We start from the raw sequence: 23,462 nt of genomic DNA, 5'->3' as shown, positions 1-23,462 counted from the left end.
ACGGGCTCGGTGGATCTAAGGGCCTATTGATGCGCAGTAGCTACCTCGAAACTAAATTAACCAAAAAAGACGGCCTGTTAACAAGTACGACACAGGAACACATTGCATGGTGCAGGGATTTGACTGGGATGAGCGTGGACTGTGGAATTCTCTGTTGTGGTGTGGATCTTCATTGGAAGTTTTATACTAATCCACTTGTTTCCGAAGTCCCAGGCAATGGAGAAGGTTGTGAGGCACGGTGGCGCAGCGGTAGAGTTGCTGCTTTGCAGCGCCGGACACCCAGGTTCGATTCCGACTACGGGTGCTGTCTATATGGAGTTTGTACGTTCTCCCTGTGACCTTGTGGGGTTTCTCTGAGATCCTCGGTCTCCTCCCACACTCCAAAGACGTACAGGTTTGTAGCTTAATTGGCTTGGTATAAGTGTAAATTGTCCCTGGTGGGTTTAGGTAACATAGTGTTAATGTGCGGGGTTCGCTGGTCGGCGCGGACTCGGTGGGCGGAAGGGCCTGTTTCCGCGCTGTATCTCTAAACTAAACTAATCCAAAACTATTAATCCATCAATCCTTGTACGTTTCACACACCCGACGCATAAAACACCTTCTGCAAATTGGGAATTTGGTGTGGATCTTTACATTTCGTACCTGCAGATTGTTGTGGGCGTGGCAGGTAAAGGCATGAGATTTCCACTATCACAGAGGAACAGCCTTGACTTCCCAAAAAGTGAGGTTACGATGAGCAAACAACAAACTGCTGGAGGCGAATCAAAGTGCTGGAGTAACTCAGGCGGCATCCCCCGCAGAACATGGATAGGTGACGTTTCGGGTCGAGACCCTTCTTCAGACTCTACCCGAAACGTCACCCGTCCATGTTCTCCAGGGATGCTGCCTGACCCGCGGAGTTCCTCCAGCGCTTTGTACCTTTCCTTGGTTACAGTATCTGCGGTTCCTTTTTTAAGCACAACGCTGGAGGAACTCAGCAGGTGAAGCATCTGTGGAGGGCAATGGACAGGTGATGCTTGGGGAGCACACTGGCTCAGTGGTAACGTTGCTGCTTTACAGTGCCGGAGACCCGGCTTTGATCTTGATTACGGGTGCTGTCTGTACGGAGTTTGTACGTCCTCCCTGTGACCGCCTGGGTTTTCTCCGGGTGCTCCGGTTTCTGACCACACTCCAAAGATGTACGGATTTGTAGGTTAATTGACTTCTGTAAATTGCCCCTAGGGTGTAGGGTTATGCTGGTGTACGGGCTGATCACTGGTCGGCACCGACTCTGTGCAGGACCTGTATCCGCGCTGTATCTCTAAAGTCTGAAGTCAGGCCCGGCTAGAAATGTTGTCTGTTTATTTCTGGCCTTTCTTCAGACTCGACCAGAAATGTTTGTCCACTTCTCTCCATGGATGCTCTCCCTGGTCTGTCGAGTTCCTCCAGCACTTTGTGGGGGGGGGGGATTCTGCTGATGTTTCCAGCATCTGCAGCCTCTAGTGTCCTCAGTGAAGTTATTATCATCGTTTGAAAGGAGAAAAGCATTGACTTCACAGGTCAACTTGCTCCAACATGGGAAGGCCTGTGATCCCAATACAGAGTGCAGAACAGAGCTCTCAGCACTGAAGCTTCATCCGCTCCACACACAGAGTCCAACGTTCACAGTGGGGTAGAGGTGAATCGGACAACCTGCGGTTCAGCATTCCAGCAAATGACAAATCACAGGGAGAAAGGGTTCTGTGCATCACAACCAAATATAACCTAATTGAACCATCGCAATGAAATGCGTCAGTTTTGTGGTCAGAACGTAGAAACAAATAACTGCAGATGGCGGTTTATACCAAAGATAGACACAAAGTGCTGGAGTAACTCAGCGGGTCAGGCAGCATCCCTGGCGAACGTGGATAGGTGACGTTTTGTGTCAGGACCCTTCTTCCAACTGAAGGGTCCCGGCCCGAACAGTCACCCATTCTTTTACTCGAGAGGTGCTGCCTGACCCGCTGTGTTACTCCAGGTTTTGTGGTCAGTCTGAAGAAGGTTCCCGACCCGAAAGATCACCTATCCATGTTCCCCAGAGATGCTGCCTGACCCGCTGAGTTACTCCGGCACTTTGGGCAAGAAGGAGGGTCATGACCTGAAACGTCACCTATCCATGTTTTCGAGAGATGTTGCCTGAGTTACTCCAGCACTTTGTACCTTTTTGGTTTTGTAAACCAGCACCTGCAGTTCATGGTGTCTCCAGCTTTTGTAGTTTGTACTGCAGAATGCATGATGCGTGTGTGTGTGTGTGTTCACAGAACTTCTTCTGGAGCGCCATTCTTGTGGACTTGTGTTCATATTGTTGTGATCATAAAATCTATTTTTGAACGTGGGCATGTGACATGCAGCAAATAATCCATAACAAAAGGAAGTCTGGAACCAGAGCAATACTGGAGCAAGGTTACATATAAATAATGGAACTGTTGGCATCAGGTTGCGATGCGAATGTCAAAGTTAAAGATAAACTCTAGTACATTGCAACCATTTGCCAAACTCTGGGGTGAGGTTAAATTGACACGGTTACCTTTCTGCTGCAATTTAATTCTGACGGCTTTCCACTCTCTCATTTAGCGTGAACGGTGTTTTATTAAGGAAAAGCTTTAAAGAGTGCAGAAAAGATTGTTGCCAGGACTCGCGGGCCTGAGCTACAGGGAGAGGTTGTGCAGGCTAGGGCTTTATTCCTTGGAGCTCAGGAGAACGAGGGGTTATCTTATAGAGGTGGACAAGAATAAATAGGATAAATGCACAGAGAGACTTTTACCCAGAGTAGGGGAACCGAGACCCTGAGGAGATAGGTTCAAGGTGAGGTGGGAAAGATTTAATAGGAATCGGAGGGGCAACCTTTTTTACACAAAGGGTGGTAGGTATTTGGAACGAGCTGCCGGAGGAGGCAGGTATTATCACAGTGTTTAAGAATCATTTGACAGGTACATGGATAGGTCACGTTTAGAGGGATATGGGCCTAATGCAGGCAGGGGAGACCAGTGTACATGGGGCATATTGGTTGGTGTGGGCAAGTTGGGCTTAAGGGCCTGTTTCCACACTGTATGACTCTGTCTCTAAGTGTTAGAGCATGTATGAGACTATTGCTAATATAAACCTGTGTCACTTTTAAGGCTGCAAACTATAAACATAGTTAGATAAACACTTGTTGAGGTCAAAAGCCAAATGTACCCGAGGCAACTGTTCAAAAGCCTGGCTTTCTTTTCTTGAATAATGTGAGATGGCAGAGGACTTCCAAATGCTGAGTCGCAAAGATGCAAGGAACTGCTGGAATCTTGATTAAAACACAGAGTGCAGGAGTAACTCAGCAGGTCAGGCAATACTTGCCGAAGGAATGAATAGGCGACTTTTTGGATCGGGACCCCTCTTCAGACTTCTTCAGAGTGTTTCGAAGAGGAAGTAAATTCAGGGGTATGGGGAACTGGCACTTAAGGGCTGGGGACAGATCGAATAACAGGACCAAGCCTGAAGGGCCGACCGATTTCCTACTTTATGTTCTTGGTCTCAATCCTTCATTTCCACGGCTTCACTTACAATTACATTGTTACATGCATCAGTTATAAACTGGTGATACCAAGAACTGCAGATACTAGTTCACGAAAAGAAAATACACTAAGTGCTGGAGTAACTCAGCGGGTCAGGCAGCATTCCTGAAGAACATGGATAGATGACGTTTTGGGTGGGAAGTCTGAAGAAGGGTCCTGAATCAAAACATCACCTCTATGCATGTTCTCCAGGCACACTGCCTGAATGACCAAGGACCCCTCTTCAGAACATGGATAGGTGACGTTTTACGTCACGATCCTTCTTCAGAAGATGGGTCTCGACCCAAAACATCACCTATCTATGTTCTCCAGAGATGCTGCCCGACCCACTGAGTTACTCCAGCACTTTGTGTCTTTTTTAGTTATGAACCGGTGTTCAGTTTCAACCTTCCAAAATAATGTTTATATCATAGACACTTTCATTTACATGGTGCCTGTCACATCCTCAATTTGGCCCAAAGCTATTCCCAGCCAATGAAGTACCTTTGCAGCACAAAAGGGACACAAAGTGCTGGAGTAACTCAGTGGGTCAGGCAGCATCTCTGGAGAACATGGATAGGCGATGTTTCACCCTTCTTCCACGCCATGGGCTGGCACCAGCAAGCCCTTGCTCTGGCTCTCCAGATGCGCTGTGCGGCAGTAGAAGGCTCTATGCAGCCGAACGACCGATGGATGCGGAGGGGGGCAGTCAAGGGCAACCCAGCAGGGGACCCCCAGGAATGAAGGGGACCCGGTGGGGGTTCCGCCTCTGGCCATGTGCGGCGGTAGGCCTGATTCGCCGCTGCACGATGATAAGACTGCTGAACGTTTACAACTTTGCCGGTGCCAGAGCCCGGCACTTTGTGTACTGCCTAGGTGAGGTCTGCTGTCTGATTGTGTGCAAATACTAAGAATAGGTACATGTGACATTCAAGTAACATTGAGTCATTGAGCTCCAGGCCTCCTTGGCCCCTACCTGCAATGGGCCTCAACTTTACTTCATTCTCTGCCAGACATTGCCAGGCCTTCAATATTTTAACCTGCTGAGTTGCTCAAGCACTTTGTGTCATTTTCATTTAGCTTTAGGTTAGTTTATCGCCCCCTGTATCGAGGGACAATCTTTACCGAAGGCAATTAGCCTACAAACCTGTACATTCTTGGAGTGTGGGAGGAAACCGGAGCACCTGGGGAAAACCCACGCGGTCACGGGGAGAACGTGCAAACTCCGCACGGACAGCACCCGTAGGCAGGATCGAACCTGGGTCTCTGGCGCCGTAAGGCATCAACTCCACTGCTCCGCCACCGTGCCTGTCCAGTAGCTCAGGACCACTCTCTAGTTGTTGATAGGAAGATTTGTGCATTAACCAGCATTTGCAGTTCTTTGTTTCTACAAGTAGTCTTGCAGTGTAGTCACTATTTTGACCTCTGCAGCAATTTACTTAGAGTGAGACACAAAATGCTGGAGTAACTCAGCGGGACAGGCAGCATCTCTGGAGAGAAGGAATGGGCGACGTTTCGGATCGAGACCCTTCTTCAGAATGAAGACGGTTGAAACGCTAAAGTGATGTTGCTTTAAGGATAACTATGGGCCAGGAACCTGAAGAAGAATTCACTGGCTCTTTAGAATAGTGCCAAGGGCTCTTTTACTTTATCATCCCATCAAGTACATGCGTTTTCTGAAAACTTGGTTAAATAAAGTGTCACTGCAGTATGAGTGTTTCAACATTCAGAATTCAGTGATTAAGGTTGTGCAATAATACATTCTTATCAGTGATTGGAAATGACAGCTGCAACTCAGAGCCAATTCTGATGTTATCAATGTGCCACCCAGATTAGGGAATGCAATTACCAACACTAGCTATGCAGTGCAAGCTAGTCATTAGAGAACATGCCATTTTTAATTGAGTTTATTTAAGCCTGTAAGTCAGAAATAAGCCCCAAGATCTCTCCCTTCTGAGGAAAAGTAAAAGCATTCAGACCAAATCGTCATCTCTTGTCTCGGGATCATCAGGGTTTAGGGCAGTGCAGGGGTAGGACTGGGAGAGCTGCCAGGGGCCAGAGACCCTGGTTCGATTCTGACCTGTCTGTGTGGAGTCTGCACAGCTAAAAGACATTTGGACATGATAGGATAGGTTTAGAGGGGTATGGGCTAAACGTGGGCAGGTGGGACTAGTGTCGGTGGGACATCTTGGTCAGCATGGACAGGTTGGGCCGAAGGGTCTGTTGACTCTCCTCTCCCTGCGACCGTGTGGGTTTCCTCAGTGTCCTTGGGTTCTTCACACATCCCAAAGACGTGCGGGTTTGTAAATTAATTGGCCTCAGTCAGTGTGTAGGAGGTGGATAAGAAAGTGGGATAACATTGAACAGACAGTTGATGGTAAGTGTGGGCTGAATGGCCTATTTCCATGCTGTATCTCTAAACTAAACCAAACTAAAACCATGTACCTGAACAAGGGTACCTAAACAAGGGACCAGGGTCAGCTGGGTTGGTTAAAAACTGCCTCTGGCCAGAGAGCTTGGCCTTTACTGATAGAGACTGGAGACGTAATTTACTTATCACTGCCCTGGAGACAGTGGGGACATGAGTGGGGCTACAAGATTAGAGAAAATAATTGGCACCAAACATATCACCCTCTATAAACACTGCAGCCCAGACAATGGTACTATTTCTCCTTCAACTAAGATCTCTGACCACAGCAAGATTACAAGTCTCCAGTTGTCAACTCTAGTTAGACCTTTACCATTTGAAGACTCGTCTGATATCTCTAATCGTTTTCTCTCATCTCCCTTTGATCACTAACCCATTATATTAACCCCAAATCTCTTGCCTAGCTCTCCGGTGTTCTAAGCTCAGATGCCGAGACATAGAAAGAAATCTTCACTGTGAAATTCGAGGACAATCCAAGAGTTCTGACACGAAACATCACCCATTCCTTCCCTCCAGAGATGCTGCCTGACCCGCTGAGTTACTCCAGCGCTTTGTGTCTTATCTTCGATGTAAACCAGCATCTGCAGTTCCTTCCTACACAGCATTCTGGCAATTGGATTTTTGCCTACGTCGCAGACTTGCTTCCTGCTGGGATCATTGGAATACCAGCAGAAGATGCACATCAGTAGATATTTGTGTGCACGGGGGAGCAAGAGGAAGCTGTAAGAGTGACACAGTTACGTTGTGTGATTGCTTACCGGGAAGACTGAATTAGCAGCTGAAGATGGAGGTGTGAGGAAGGCTAAGAGAGTGACTAAAGATCAGGCCAATAAAATATAACGTGGGAAAATATGACCGTTTCCACTTAGGCAAAGAAAATATATCTAAATGAAAGAATGCAGAGAGCAATCTGCAGGGGATTGCTAGGGGAATCGAGAACCAGAGGACATAGCTTTAAGGTGAAGGGGATAACATTTAATAGGAATCTGAGGGGCAGCTTTTTAACACAACGGGTGGTGGCTGTATGAAGCAAGCTATCAGAGGAGGTAGTTGAGGCAGGGACTATCGTAACATTTAAGAAACAATTAGACAGGTACATGGGATAGGACAGGTTTAGAGGGATATGGGCCAAATGCAGGCAGGTTGGACTAGTGTAGCTGCGACATGTCGGTCGGTGCGAGCAAGTTTGTCCGAGGGGCCTGTTTCCAGGCTATTTGACTCTATGAATCTATCCGAGAGGCAGAGGAATTTATGTGATTGAGTACATGATTCTCACAAGGCTACTGCAGCAAGCAACTGGAAAAACTAATAATGTTGTTGTTTGTGGCAAAAGGGATTGAACACAAAAGTAGGGGGGTAATGCCTCAGTTATATGGGCTTTGGGTGAGAATACATCTGGAGAACTGCATTTAGTATTTGTTTCCTTATTTATGGATCGTAATGCTTTAAAAGATAATCAGAGGCAACCTTTACCCTCTCTTCCCCTCCCCCCCTCCCCCCACCTTTAAATTTAGGTTTATTACTATCACGTGCACGGAGGTACAGTGAAAACCCTTTGTAAGCTTTTTTTGGCTCAAAAAATCATTTTGTGGCAACAAGGAGGTGATTTTCTTTTCTTGAGGGTTGTAAGTCTGCAACTCTCTTCCTCAAATGGGCGGTAGAAGCAGAGTCTTTGAATATTTGTTAAAGGCAAAGGTAGATGGATTCTTGATAAACAAGAGGTTAATGCAGATAGGTTGGAATGTAGAGGTGAGATTGCAATGAGACAACCATAACCTGTTAAATAGTGGAGCAGTCTCAGAGAGCTGACTCATCTACTCCCTCTCATTTCTATGTAAGGATTGTTATCGTGCAATAAGTGTACTGTACAAGATTGCCAATCTAGTCCCAAGTAAAATTAAAACCTGTTTCTCCACTGGTAATTGTTATATAATAAGTGCACAAGAATTGGACCAAGATACTTCAAAGGTTTAAAATTAAGTGAATAAAACAATAGGTGAAGTCAGTGGTTGAGCTTCATTCATTGAATGACTTCATCTACAGTTGATCCATTTTGGGGCAGCGCAGTGGGTAGAGTTGCTGCCCTGCAGCGCCAGAGACCCGGGGCTGATCCTGACTATAGGTGCTGTCTGTACGGAGTGTGTACGTTCTCCCAGTGACCGCGTGAGTGTTCTCTGGTTGCTCTGGTTTCCTCCGACATTCCAAAGACGTGCAGGTTAATTGGCTTCTGCACATTGCCCCTGGTGAGCAGGATGCGAAACTGGGATAACGTGGAGCAAGTGAACGGTGATCACTGGCTTATGCGAACTCGACGGGCCGAAGGCTGTATCCCTAAACTAAACTAAACACAGAATACTATTCAATGCAGGAAAATTGAGATTAAACCAGTAAATTTGGGAAGTATTCAGTAAGCCTTATAATAATAATAATAATAATAATAAGCATTTATTTTATATAGCGCCTTATCGGGTGCTCAAAGCGCTTTACAAAAACAATCAACATAAAAACAAACAGACAAACTATCCTAACGGAAAAGCGGCGAATAAACAACGCCAGCGTCCTCTCACGTCAGGGTCCGGCAGTAGACAACAAAAAGCACAGGACACACAGATACAATTTTTACACAAACAGCCATCACAGTGATTGCTCTAGGCACATCCTCACTGTGATGGAAGGCAAAGTCTTATCTCCTCCTCATTCTTATGGTATATTTGCAGGAAAAAAACAGACCTTGCCTTTCAGGACAATGGCCTTTCACCAAGGTAAGTGACTGCTGCGGCTCCAGGACGGACATTAGTCAGTTAAATACTTAGGTATGGATGTTTTCCCGAAACGATGAGAGATTTAAGTAGCTCATGGTGCCAAAGGTGGTTTAACAATCACGCACAAAGTCAGGGGAATGTGCAGAAGGAATAGAGCTTAAGAAAATTGCATTGTTAAAATGGGTGAGCCCCCTCATTGAATGACTTCACCTCTAGTTTATCCCCATAGAAATCCAGGCTCTACCCAATCTGTGACATGCCCTTTGTCCAAATCATCCCCCTCTACCCTTAGAACCAACTTGTTTTCCCTTTATCCAGTCATTGGCTTGGAACGTTAACTATTTCCTTATCAGACGCTGCGTGACACAAATATTTACAGCATTTCCTGTTCCAGCCTCTACACTTTTTAGGGCAGCACACCTGATAAAGCCGCTGCCTCATCACACTAGGGTGCCAGGTTCAATCCTGACTATGGGTGCTATCTGTACGGAGTTTGTACGTTCTCCCCATGATCTGTGTGGGTTTTCTCCAGGTGCTCCGGTTTCCTCTTACATTCCAAAGACGTACAGGTTGGTAGGTTAGAACATAGAAAAAGAATAGGAGCAGGAGTAGGCCATTCGGCCCTTCGAGCTAGCACCGCCATTCAATATGATCATGGCTGATCACATAAAACCAGTACCCTGTTCCTGCTTTTTCCCCGTATCCCTTGATTCCTCTTGACCTAAGAGCTAAATCTAACTCTCTGTTGAGTTAATTGACTTCTGTAAAGTTGTCCCTAGTGTGTAGGATAGTGTCAGTGTACGGGGTGATCACTGGTCGGTGTGGACTTGGTGGGCTGAAGGGCCTGTTTTCGCGCCGTATCTTTATAGTCTAAAGTCAGGGCAGAGTGATAAGGAAGGATAATACTGTGGCGGATCAGGCCACTCCTTGGGTCAGCCCCCTCGTTACGTGACGGACAGGCGTAAGGGGTTAAAAGCCAGACCAGGGGGAGGCGTGGCTCATCCCTAGGTGGACTACGCTGTGGGCAGGAGCTCACAGCCTAATAAAAGAATCTTACTAAAAACTGCCTGGCGTCTTGCCTTTTCTCTGGCCTCCGCCAGGCCACTACAATACCATCATTTAGATCAAAGGCTGTGCCATCTCACAGAGCAGGAGATAAAAAGCACGATGATGCATCATGTGAGATTTTGACTGGGATCAGTTTGCTTATGCGAGAATGGTGGAAGGCAGATTAGATTGGAAGTGTTAAGGTGGGTAGGATGCAAGACCAAGAAGGCAGCAGATGTAACCATACTGAAAGTCTTGGCCTGTAACGTCAAGTGACGGTAATGCACAACAGTTTGGAAATGCAGGGTAAAAGGGCAGATATAAATTCTTGAATTGTAGGAAAATAACTGCAGATGCTGGTACAAATCGAAGGTATCACAAAATGCTGGAGTAACTCAGCCGGCCAGACAGCATCTAGGAGGGAATGGGTGACGTTTCGGGTCGAGACCCTTCTTCAGGCCGATTCTTGATTTGTGATTCAATTCTTGAATTGTGATGGCTCTCGAGTGCAGCCTTGAGTTGAAGCATTTTTAACAGTGCAGATGTGAAAAGGCAAAATGCAGTGAGTAAAGATTCTGTGTGCATGACTGGAGAAGATGGGCAACCAGCTCCATCGTGGCAGCAAACGTCAGTATTTGGGGTGTCACAGTGACAGAGTTGCTGCCTTGCAGTGCCAGAGACCCGGGTTCGATCCTGATTACGGGTGCTGTATATACGGTGTCCCTGTGACCATGTGGGTTTTCTCCGGGTTCTCCAGTTTCCTCCCACACTCCAAATATGTACAGGTTTGTACGTACGCACGTACAGTAACGGACTGTTCCAGATGCTACGGTCAGGCAAATGCCTCCGCTGTTACGCTGTGAAAACGGAGAGGATGAGACGGAGTTTCTTCCCACAGGCCATCAGGACTGTCAACTTTTATAACTCCAGGGACTAAATTTTGTCTACACTATATTAACTTTATTTATATGCTGTAACTGTAATTCTTTTTTGTGCACAATCCGCAGGCATTGCCACTTTCATTTCACTGCACATCGTGTATGTGTATGTGACAAATAAACTTGTTTCGTGCCATTCAACAATTCTCACTCCTTTCCACGACTTAAAATCTTCACTAACCCGTTCTTTCCCCCATTGCTGGACTGTCATGAGTTAACAATGAAAATAAATTGAACAAACAGGATTTAAAACAGTGATTTCAATCTCTAAACTATCACCTCTCTGTTGTGGGTGAAATTGCAATGATTGACGATCGTATTACCAATTTCTGTTTAAGGCTGGAGTCCTCCAGATCATTGATTGACTGAGCAACCTCTAGGCAGACTTCAAAGAGCAAGGTATGATAAACTGGACAATGAAACAGAAATTTCCAGAGTAATAAATCGGATATTATCCCAAATGCATACTTAAATTCCATGCAGAAATATAATAAAAAGCAAAATATTTTAAAATGGAGGCCATGTGAGCAGGAAGTAGGAAGCTGCAGTTTTATCTGTTTGGACCCGAAAGCCTTGTGCCTGGTCATGTGGCTTATTAATGATTTCCTGCCTGCAAGTTACTGTGAGGCACACATCAGCTGTGTGTGGTTGCCAGCAGCCAGAATCTGAGCCTTCACATTGACACACGCTCATCAAGAAGCTCAAGGAATCTATTCTGAGGCGAGAAAACATTAAGGAAGTGTCGGGAAACTTACCAACGACTGCCTGACAATCCAATAAATTATTCTGGTGCAAGTGTGGCCACTGTGTTATTCAGTTCAATGATTCTTTATTGTCACATGTACCCAGGTACTGTGCAACGCTTTGTTTTTGCGTGCAAGCTGGTTAAAATTTTATAGCAGACCTCATCTAGGTAGTACACAACTGCCGGCACGTTTCTGGCACTGACAAAAAGTTCACCGACAGTCCTCTCGTCTGCATGCCGCCACACATGGCAGCCCCCTTTCCCCTGCCAGGTCCCCCCCTTTGTTCTCAGCAGCCCCCTGCCATTAGAGGCAAGAAAGCTATTCTCCCCCCCATTCACTAAAAATAATGCGTAACGTTTTTGTCAAAGTTGATTACAAGCATTTGATGGAATGCAACCAACTTTCCAGCAATTAGCAATTATGATTACTTGTCAGTGGGGATCCCTGTCCCAGCTTCTTGAGTTGTATCAAAGACTAGTCCACACAAAGGCTTGTATTTAAAAACAGAGAAATAGTATATATATCTAAAATGCTTTCATTAATTTACCCAGGTCAGGCCCCCATGCGGAATAAGAGTGATCAGTCAGTCATGGTGTGGAAACAGGCCTTTTGGCCCAACTTACCCATGGCAACCAAAATGCCCCATCTAATTTATCTATATATTAAAACTCTCGTTTGTTTGTTTGTTTGTTTGTTTGTTTGTTCCTGAACTACAGCCAGAACGGTACACAACAATTTTAATCCCACCGTACTCACCGTCATCCCTTTGGTGCTAATGGAAGAAGTTTAATTGAAATCGGTGTTATATATTTTTTGTTATTCACATTTAAAAGTTTACATCTATCTCCTAGGGCGGGAGGAGGGAGGGTAAGGGAGGTTGAGGGGGATGGAGTGGGGCGGGAGGGGGGGGTGGGGGAGGAGAAGGTGCTGCAACAATGTAGGAGAGGTTTGGTTGGGCCCAGTAGGTCTAGTATATCTCTCTAAACCTTTCCTGTCCATGTACCGATCCTTTACATTTTATAGTACCTGCCTCAACTAACTTCTCTGGCAGCTCTTTCAATATACCTACTTCCACCAACATTTGAGATAAAAATTCACAAACATGGTAAATACATGATTAAATGCTAAAAATACAGTTTCAACAATGTAGGTTTTGGGATATCAATTCTTGAAGGGCTTAAAATGTTGCCCAAAGCAAAACTCTTTAACTGTCATAAATAATTCCACATTGTGGGACTATTTGAACTCTCAGACATGATGGTATGCCTCAAATCAAGCATTAAAAGATTGTACCTTTGCCAGATTGATATTTATAATTCAGCTCAGGAGTTAGATTGTTGCTACAGATGTATGAAAGAAAACAGATTCACAATGTGTCAATGGAATTCAGTTTAGATCACAACTGTTAATTAGAAACCTATGTTGGAAATCAGTTCAATTAGGTATTTACATTAATCAAATTATTATGGCATTGAATCCAGTGTCTCGGGAACAGTTGATTTCTTGTATTGGAAATATTAAATGAGATTAAAGGCGGCAGAGTGTCACAACGTTATTAGAGTTGCTGCCTCACAGCGCCAGACACCTGGGTTCAATCCTGACCACGGGTACTGTCTGTATGGAGTTTGTACATTCTCCCTGTGACAACGTGGGTTTTCTCCGGGTGCTCTGGTTTTCTCCCACACTCCAAAGACGTACAGGTTTGTAGGTTGATGGGCTTCGGTTAAAACATTGTAAATTGCCCCGAGTGTGTAGGATAGTGTTAATGTACGGGGTGAATGCGGGTCGATGCAGACTTGTATCTGCGCTGTATCTCTAAAGTGGGCCATTCCAACATCCTGCATAAATCATAATTACATTTTAATTATTTTCACTGCCTATATTCCATTGAGCCGAGGGACCTCTGGATGCAGGGTAAACCGAATAATTATACACGGTACCTCATCTTGGTTCACAGCTGCAGTTTAAGGCTGTGCATGCATCTTGACTTGTCTCTTTGTATTCCGACAGTACAACATGACAGCACGTTGCTCCTTTCCTCGGCTCGGGGGCCGATTATTGCCCTCCATTTCACTGGCATCTCATCAGGAATAACACTTGGCTTCTCTGCCACAGATGGAGGCTGAATTAGCCAGGAATGACAACTTGTGGAGCAGAGATCTGCAAGTGGCTCAACCTGGCTGAAATGCAATTCAAATCACATGTGGTTGAGCAACTGTGAATAATGGATGAAGAGAGCAGCACGTTTTCATAAACGATGCAACTTGCAACAGTATATAATAGGTAATTTTCCTGCCTGTGCAACATACAAGCACAAAATCAGGCTCCTTGATGCTGTCATTCCTTCCCCCCCCCCGAATGTGTATTTCACTTTAACCTGGCCGCACACCAGAGACCCAGAGTGGAGCCAGTGTACAATGCCGTCTGTGCAGAATGTTTGTTCTCCCTGTGACCACTTGCTTTTTTCCCCCAGGTGCTCTGGTTTCCTCCCACATCCCAAAGATTTGTAGGTTTATAGGTTAATTGTTTTTTTGTAAATTGTTCCCGGTGTGTAGGATGCAAAACTGGGATAACATGAACTAGTGTACAAGAAATCGATGATCGGCGTGGACTCTGCGGGCTGAAGGGCCTGTTTCTATGCTGTATCTAAATTAAAACCCTTGAACATTGGATGAAGAAAACATCACTTGTTTCCATTAAACAACACAACTTACAACAATAAATTTTAAAGGTAATTTTTCCATCTGTATACTATAGCTGTAAGCACAAAAAAAGCAGCTACCTGTTACAATAAGTCATTTATCCTCCCCCTTGTATGTATATCTCCCCATTAAACTGTAGTCAGTTCAATTTATATGGAGGCTTTCCTGTAATTCCATATTTATTTATGTAGTCATCATAAATATGACATTTAATTCAGTTAGTGGTTGAAAGTTGAATCATCTATACATGTTGATATCTTATACACACTGCTTTGAAAAACAAATCGACACGAAATTGCTGCTTTTGTGTATTGAAGTCAAAATACTGTGAGAAAAATAAAGAGAATGATTTGTAGTAAGAAAATTTCTTTAATCTTCCTTCATGAAATTTTAATTTTCTTCATGATACAAAAAACTTTAAATATGGTACAAAACACAGCTGGCCTTGAAAGAAAACAATTATCTTGCACATACACACACGCAAATGGGTCCGGTGTGCAGTTTCTGACATACAAGGCTGAAGGCCACACCAGTTAACATGGATAAAAGGATCGACTTAACATGGTCACCATCTTCAATGGAAGGATGGCGAGAATGTTCTGAGTATCCTTTTATAAAAAGAAAACCAAAACCCGATTTATGGTAGTCAGGACACGTTATTGATAAGTCATCGGATTTACTGACAATACAACCAAAGGACAGGTATATTAAAAAAAATTACAGCACTTGACACTGATTACATTGTTTTTGAAAAGAACACCCCAAGGGCTGGCACAAGGCAACTTCCAATGTTGGTCGCTATTCTAAGTCATCAGAAGTACAGGACTGGCTTGAAATACAGGTCATTAAGCTAATGAGACTACAAGAATGTTCAAAATGCAATCAAACCCCATCTGTTTCTCAAACAAAAAAGAGCCAAAAAAAACAAACAATATTTAACGTTGGGTAATATTCATACAATTAAAACATTTTTTTTTACAAACACTTTTTAAAGTTGTCTTGTACCACATGAAGATTGAAGCTCATGGTTCAATATGGCTTGCAAATGTGACATCATTGCATTCTCTGGAAGATACCACTTTGTAAATCCATGTGCTTCATGTGTCACCATGTGTCTGGGACTTCAAATAACTCTGTGTGGGCATTTATACTGCTGCCTATTTAACAGGGAAAGAAAACAAATAATAAATGTAAAGTTTGCAAAGAATCCACAACCTACATTAGGAAATCTTGCCTGTTACTTAAATGTCACACTAAATATCAGTTGACAGATGCTGCCATTGTATATAACAGAATAAAATTGTACAAGACCAAATAGTCTATGCATTGTACTGGAGACTTGTTTTTAATTACAGTCCACCTTTCATTAAAGACATTTTATAGATAATGGGAATTTGGAAGACTGAACAGAATTAGCTGCAATCACATTAACATCAATAACAGCTCCTTTTAAAGCTCCTTTTAACAGTTCACCTTCATGATTTTCCTGCTAAGTATTACAGTGTTTTCATGCAAACCAGATGGCAACCTTTACTCTTGGTTACATTCATTCACCCATGCTTATTTCATCATTGTGTCCCTCCATTAATCTCCAAACCCATTGCACATGCTTACATCATTCCACAACATATCAGCTCTTGTTGTTTATTCTAGCCTTTTCTCACCTCCATTTCTCCCCCCCCCCCCTCCCCTCCCCCTCAAGATTTGGTGTTTATCTTTGGTATTAACCAGCATCTACATTTTTTTCCTATACCTGAGCTCTAGCCCCTGCCAACATGGTTCAAAAGACAATGTCAGTATGCTTTGATTTTCTTTATAATCAAGTATCAAACTATGCAGTTACAGCAGGGATCTCTGGAAACTTATTTGTTTTCTCTTTCTCTGACTGAGAAAGTGTTATCAAATGCCACTATTTTGCTAGCTCAAATTTATTGGCAGCAAACATGACAGAATCAGTGAGTGGAGATACTGGCTGTGTGTGGCACATTCACACGAGTCAAAAGCCCCAGGTTCACGCTAGAGGCTGGGCCATGTAGCCTAGGGTAAACCCAGTCTGAAGAAGATGTTCTCCAGGGATGCTGCCTGACCTGCTGAACCAGCATTTTGTGTCTTTCGTCAGTACCAAATACTGCCTTGGGCAGTACCAACAGAGTGCCACATATAGAAGCACCACATTTACCTGTCTTGAGGGTATTATTTTAAAGAGGAAACTCTGTGCCAATCCTTCAACAAAAACTTAAAAAAATATTGGCACATTTCTGATTACAATAATGACTATACGGCAAAAGTACTACTTTACTTGAAAACGTACAAATGGGTGAAAAAATGCAAATCTTTTCCAGCTAGATGACTCAGCAGCATTCCACAAAGTATAGTTGGCCACTGAATAGTCAGGCAGTGGTTTCTGAAATGTTCTAAACTATTCAATTTATACCACAAAGTTAAGTTTGGGAAAACAAGCAGCAGATCTTTTAAAAAAACCTACAGTAGACTGCTCACAGCAGAAGAAACAAAAGGTTGAGAGCATTTTACTTTCACTGACACAAGTAGAAATGTATCCGTGGAAAACATGGCCACTCTCTGATACTGACAATGAATGATTTAAGATTAATTAACAAAAAACCTTAAAGCAAACGATTTTAGCACATAAAGGGGTCATGCAGAGTACATAGTGTCAGTATCTGCCGGCATTCTCAGAGAATCAAATAAGAGGGAGAGAAATGGGCCAGCAGCAAACTTGTGCCACTGTGACTTTAAACTAGTCGCTGAACAGGCAGGTGATATAAGGGCACAACATTCACTCTCTCCCCCTTGGGACAGGTTTTATCTTTTCCCCCCAAAAGCCCATTGGCACAATCGATGCAAGGTCACATCATCATTTGGGATGGTCTACTTTAAAACTACTGATACAATGGCAAAACAAATGTCAACAAGGTTTGTCAATTTAATTACTTCAGCCTGTATTGTGAAGTGATGATCGTCCATAGATGCAACATCTTAAGTGCACAGACTTGTTGGGCAGTGCAGATACTTATTAAAAATGTACAAATCTCATTTTCTGTGTGTAAACCACAGCACTGATGCGCATGCTAAATTTTAGGTAAGCACAAGTCTGAAAAGAACCCAGAATGAGTTGAACCAAAGAGAGAATTTATATCTATCCAAAAGGCAATCCTTTTGATTTGTGTATAATCCCAAGCTGCATACTATCAAGGGTAAATGCACAGTCTTTTACCCAGAGTAGAGGAATCAAGAACCAGAGGACATGAGTTTAGGGTGAGAGGAGAAAGATTTAATAGGACATTTTCACCCAAAGGCTGGTGGGTACATGGGACGAGTGGCTGGAGCTCGCTGAGGCAGGGAATATCAGAACATTTAAGAGACATTTGGACAGGTACATGGATAGGATAAGTGCACTGCGCAGGCAGGTGGGACGAGTGTAGATGGGGCGTGTTGGGCGGTGTGGCCAAGATGGGCCAAAGGGCCTGTTTACATGCTGTATGATTCTATGACTCAATGACTCAATTTCTTCTAACTAATAAAAACTCTAAAGTCTGGCCATTTATTTGTCTTTTTAAACAAAAGGAATTTGAACCCGCCAAGATAAGTTTCATCAGCAAAGTCTGGACTGCTCCGTTTAATGGGATTATTTATGGCCCTCCTTCCCACTGAGTCCGCATTGACCAACGATCACCCTGTACGCTAACACTATCCCACACACTAGGAACAATTGACCGAAGCCAATTAACCTACAAACCTGCATGTCTTTGGAGTGTGGGAGGAAACCGGACCACCTGGAGAAAACCCACGCAGTCACAGGGAGAACGTACAAACTCTGTACAGACAACACCCGTAGTCAGGATCGACTCCGGGTATCTGGCGTTGTAAGGCAGTGATTCTACCGCTGTGCCACCATGCCACTCCTAGGTTTATATTCCACTTTTATATCCACTCCCCCTACACACTAGGGGCAATTCACAGATGCCAATTAACCTACAAACCCACATGTATTTAAGATGTGGGAGGTAACCGGAGCACCCAGGGGAACCCCATGCAGTCAGAGAGAGAGAATGTGCAAACTCCACACAGGCAGTAAGAGGTCAGAATTAAACCCGGGTCTCTGGTGCTGTGAGGCAGCAGCTCTGTCAGCAGTGCCACTTTACAATGCCATCATGGCTAAATATCACATTAACCATAATACACTGAAAAGCCTTTGTAAACCATGTCTTTTTCAAAGATAAAATTAAAATGAACTAGAAACCCCCCACCAAAAAAATGAGATGACAGGTTTGTCATATTTTGAGAGATTAAGCAGACCAAGCCTATATTTTTTTGAGCTTAGTGGAAGGAATGAGGCGATATTATTGAAACCATACAAAATTCTAACAGTCCTCAACACGATAGATCTGGATATCGCGCAAGGATATGCTGGAAATGGAGGGATATAGGTTATGTGCTGGCAGATAATGATGGTCTTGGCATCATATTTGGCACAAGCATTGTGGGCCGAAAGGCCTGTTTCGTGCGGTATTCTATGATTATGTTCTAAATGTTCATGTTCTCCCTTGGCCATGCTGTATAGCACTGGAGTCACTCAACACAGCTGAAGCCATTTAGGACAGCTGTATAAAGACATTTCTTCACCCTGTGGTTAATTAATCTTTGGAATTACTCCGAGGAAGCTCATTAAGACTATGATGGGGGAAATCTATAGATTTTTAATGTATTTTTGAAATCACGGCATGTAGGGTTAATTCAGGAAAGTGACGCTGAAGTTTAAAAAAATAATCAATCATAATCTTGTCGAATGGAAAAGACCACACAAGGGACCAAGACAGAAAGGACTAGATAATCAACTCTGACTTCCATTTCTTTCATCAAATAACCTAACAACTGCTTCGATGACGGCCTGGCACTTCTGTTTTGCCAAAACCAAAATCTGTGCAGGTTTCTTGTTAATATTTTATTTGTAGTTTTTGCATTTCCAGTTAGTTAGATATGTAAAATCACGGGCAGTTTTTAGAAGTATTACAAGTACTACACCATAAGATTCCCAGTTTCTCCACAATAAATGCACTGTTTGGAACTTAGCAGTTCTACAATTACCATACAAGACAACTTTCAAACTATATTCTGGCATTAAGATCATTTTTGAAATAAAGAGGAACTACTTGGCAGAAGTCTCTTGTAAATTTACATTACTACACTTAACCTGGTTGTGAGAGTGCACATTAATTGGTCATTAGCTCTATTTAAACTGATAACCTATGATCTATGAATTCAGAGCATTGCATATATTAGCATAATTATGGGCAAGGGTTACAATCGTATCTCGCAGGTTTTGGGGTACAGCGTGGAAACAATACTTCGGCCCACCGAGTCCATACCGATCAGTGATCCCCGCACACTAACACTATTCTGCACACGTTAGGGTCAATTTACATTAATACCAAGCCAATAAACCTACAAATTTCTACGTCTTTGGAGTGAGAGAGGAAACCAAAGATCTCAGAGAAAATTCACGCAGGTCACGGAGAGAACGTACAAACTCCGTACAGACAATGTCAGGATTCAACCCGGGCCTCTGGCGCTCTAAGGCAGTTGCTCTACCACTACGCCACCGAGCCAAGTGATGGAGGTAAAAAATTTAAAGTTCTCATCGGGGGTGGGAGAGACAAGGTTGTAGTGCACGGATTTGCCATCACCTCCATGGGCATATGTCAGGGTCAGTCAAAAACCCATCCTGTTTGACTGGTTAAAAAAATATCAAAGTGGAACAAACGAATTGAGATGTGCTTTTCAAAAGTATACACATCAGTGCCATTAATAAAGACATTTTTAAATTAGGGATTAAAAAATAATTTCAAATCATTGAGATCTTTGGATCCAAGTGAAACTGGAGCACAGGACGATGTAAAATGTAGAGTAGGAAATCTCAAAAGAGGAGACGCTTTCTGAAGAGTGCAGTGGATTCCCACTGTAAAAATCTCAACACCTCACAATGTACAATGCAAGTTATTTCCTTCCATTACAAAACAAGTTTGCTCCATTCATAAGGCAAAACTAATCAATGTACATGTGAAGGTAATACATAATATAGACACTGAACAAAATAAAGTACATTTCCTTCACTCACAAAATGGCAGAGCTTGTAAAGAATACCATCTATTTAGGAAATATTACCTACCAAAGGTAGGTAATATATCACTGTCAGATATCTTGATACACAAGAGCAGAGGAGGGGGGAGGGGGGTGGGGGAGGGGGGATTTTTGATTTGCTCAGAACATCTGCACCCAAGACCAAACTGCCAAAATTCAATACCTTAACTGAAGTATACGCCAACAGCCACACTTGTCAAAAGAAGAGACACTGCCGCGAGTGACAGTCTTAAAAAGACTGCCATGGCTCTCGTCAAATTGGCCATGTCAGGAGATCCCTTACCTACAAGATAGCAACAGTGCAAGAGAAGTTTAAAAAGTAGTTCAGTGCGGAGAACGCTCCATATCCTGGCACGGTTGTAGCTTTTCACTTATCTTGCAGCTAAACTACATATGCTGTTTCCGATGCAGTATAGGTAGGCCACCAGATGAACTCAAAATGTTAAAACAAAAAAGTTTTTTTTTTAACCCGAAATGTCACCCATCCAAGTTCTCCAGACGTCGGGGAGGGAAGGGAGGCCACGTGGGATAGTGTTGATTGCTTTCTGAATGTGGAACCAAGGGTGTCTTGCAGCTCATCAATGCAGAAGTAACAAGAGTAGGGATGGAATCTTTCTTTGGATTCACGTTGCATAAGACAACGTTGGATAACTTGGGTCACATTCATACTTCCCTGCAGCCATCCACAATCGGGATACGAATCCTTCTGCAAGTATAGATGCCATCACAAAGTGCTGGAATAGCTCAACAGGTCAGGCAGCATCCCTGAAGAACATGGACAGGTGACGTTTCTGGTCAGGGTTTCTTGTTCACACTTCTGAACCTAAAGAAGTTTCTTGACCCAAAGCATCACCTATCCATGTTCTCCGGGGATGCTGCCAGACCAGCTGAGTTACTCCAGCACTGTGTGTCCTTCTTTGTAACCTAGCATCTGCAGTTCCTAGTTTCTACAGTGTTTATCACCCTTTTCAATAGTCAATAGTCTTTAAACCCTTCTTGGAAAACTTGGATATTGTACTGCCTACAAGTACTAAAGTTGGGGGTGGGGAAGAGTGTTCTTGTGGAGCCAAGTGATTCAGAGCACCACACACTTCCATTATACCCCAACTCCCAAAAATCCCTTGGGAGGGAAAAAGTCCCCCCCCTCCCAACACATTACTTTCTGGGTAATCATGGTCCACTGGAATCTCTAAATCACTAAAAGGCAGTCATTCACAGAATTTTCAGAGATCAATTTAGTCTCGCTCAGTGAACCCCTACAATTCCGTAAGTGAGTTATTATAAGTTACAGAGACACTAAACAAAGGCCCCGATCCAAACAGCCATCCTTTCATTTGCTCCACAGATGTTGCCTCACCCAACAAGTTCCTCCAGCACCTTGTGTGTTTAGCTTATTGTGACATTGGCAATTGAGGACATAGCTATTAAATTATTCATACACCTACTTACATACTACAATTATGCACAACCTACAATCACCTACAACAAAGATATGCAAACCTGACACAAGACTTCTCACAATTTCAGACAAATCTAGAGAATGAGATTATGGCGGTATAATGGTTATTTTTACTGGATCACGTATGTTCTCCCCACATTCACATCAACTTCCCTGGATTCCACCGCTACACAGTTGGGGGAATTTGGAGTGGCCAGTTAATCTATCAACCTGCACATCTTTGGGATGCGAAGGGAAACCGGAGCACCTGGAAGAAACCCATGTGGTCTCAAGTATACACAGATTTCACATAAATAGCCCTGGAGTTCAGAACTGAACCCCGGTTGCTGGAGCTACAAGGAAGAAGCAGATTTGTCTGCTGCACTGCTGGGAATAGACCTTTTTAAAGATGATTATTGTGATACATCACGCCAGTGGAGAGCAACTTTTCATACATCTTCACCGTTAGAATTTACACACATCAATGTGGACTATTAAAGCCCATTTGCCAATGTCTACCTTTACCACTGAGACAAGAGAAGTCTTTTCACTGGGTTCTGATGTGATTTGTAAATTTATCAAACCACCCTGGTTTTGGTTATGGTCAGGTTCTACGTGATTCAAGTCCCAATGCCAAGTATTTCAGAGATGCTGCCTGACCCGCTGAGTTACTCCAGCAATTTGTGTCTATCTTCCAAGTAAACCAGCATATGTAGTTCCTTCCTACACAACTATTTCCAAATGCCAGCTCCAATATTGTTTGGGCGCACCCAATCCATCTATTCCTCTTTATATATTTATAATAGTTAAGCTAAGCTGCCCCAACCCAGCAACGTCCACCACCATTACAGGGAGTGAGCTAGCACTAAAATTATGCTTTTCAGCTGGCACAGTGGTGCAGCAGTAGAGTTGCTGCTTACAGCGGCAGAGACCCAGGTTCGATCCTGACTAAGGGTGCTGTCTGTACGGAGTTTGTATGTTCTCTCTGTGACTGTGTGGGTTTTCTCCGGGTGCTCCGGTTTCCTCCCACACTCCAAAGATGTACAAGTTTGTAGGTTAATTGGCTTCTGGAAATTGTAAATTGTCCCTCGCGTGTAGGATAGTGCTAGTGTATGGGGTGATCGCTAGTCAGCATGGACTCGGTGGGACAAAGGGCTTGTTTCCACACTGTATCTCTAAAGTCTAAAGATGCTGCCAGCATAGATAATTTACCTAATCACAATTTTTCTAAAATTGGTCCATTTGCCTTAAGAGTCAAAATGAAGAAACAAAGAACTGCAGATGCTGGTTTATACCAATGATAGACACAAAGTGCTGGAGTAACTCAACAGGTCAGCCAGCGTCTCTGGAGATAAAGGATAGGTGATGTTTCAGATTGACGACCAGAAATGTCATCCATCCTTTTCCTCCAGAGATGCTGGCTGACCCGCTGGGTTACTCCAGCACTTTGTGTCCATCTTTGCTTTAGAGAAAAATTCAGCACAACTTGCCAAAGTCTAACAATCGCTATGTGAAATCTGACAGAGGGTATTCAACCAGAAACGTTCTCTTTCATCAAGTGCTGTCTGACCCACTAAATATTTCCAAATTTTATTTCAGGTTTCAAGCATCTGCAGTTCTGGTTTTGGATGTCTCTAATATTTTTTCTGATCCTCCACACAATCCCACCTGATTGAACATAGGCTGCAGTATTT

The 23,462-nt window shown here is 43.6% G+C and overlaps 1 protein-coding gene and 1 long non-coding RNA gene across 8 annotated transcripts in view; one reads left to right on the top strand and one right to left on the bottom strand.

The window, feature by feature from the left end:
- Window positions 1-14,518, top strand: part of LOC144604076 (uncharacterized) — a 70,130-nt gene extending 55,612 nt beyond the window's left edge. For all 4 annotated transcript variants that reach the window (XR_013548681.1, XR_013548680.1, XR_013548679.1 and 1 more), the window contains 2 exons: window positions 11,062-11,122; window positions 13,480-14,518. This is a non-coding gene — a long non-coding RNA (uncharacterized LOC144604076). The remainder of the gene's footprint in view (window positions 1-11,061; window positions 11,123-13,479) is intronic.
- An 8-nt stretch (window positions 14,519-14,526) lies between these two features.
- parn (poly(A)-specific ribonuclease (deadenylation nuclease)) overlaps window positions 14,527-23,462 on the bottom strand; it is a 127,654-nt gene continuing 118,718 nt past the window's right edge. For 3 of the 4 annotated variants that reach the window (XM_078418153.1, XM_078418155.1, XM_078418156.1), the window contains 2 exons: window positions 20,494-20,613; window positions 14,527-15,328 (listed from right to left, as the gene is read on the bottom strand). In XM_078418153.1, the coding sequence (XP_078274279.1) occupies window positions 20,495-20,613 (119 nt within the window). In that variant the 3' untranslated portion in view covers window positions 14,527-15,328; window position 20,494. The remainder of the gene's footprint in view (window positions 15,329-20,493; window positions 20,614-23,462) is intronic. The other variant, XM_078418154.1, reaches the window with a different exon arrangement.

The sequence above is a fragment of the Rhinoraja longicauda genome, chromosome 21, assembly GCF_053455715.1.
Source record: "Rhinoraja longicauda isolate Sanriku21f chromosome 21, sRhiLon1.1, whole genome shotgun sequence".
In the NCBI taxonomy this organism is placed as follows: Eukaryota; Metazoa; Chordata; class Chondrichthyes; order Rajiformes; family Arhynchobatidae; genus Rhinoraja; species Rhinoraja longicauda.
The sequence above is the reverse complement of the archived record's forward strand: the minus strand, read 5'-3'. Positions and strand labels throughout refer to the sequence as shown.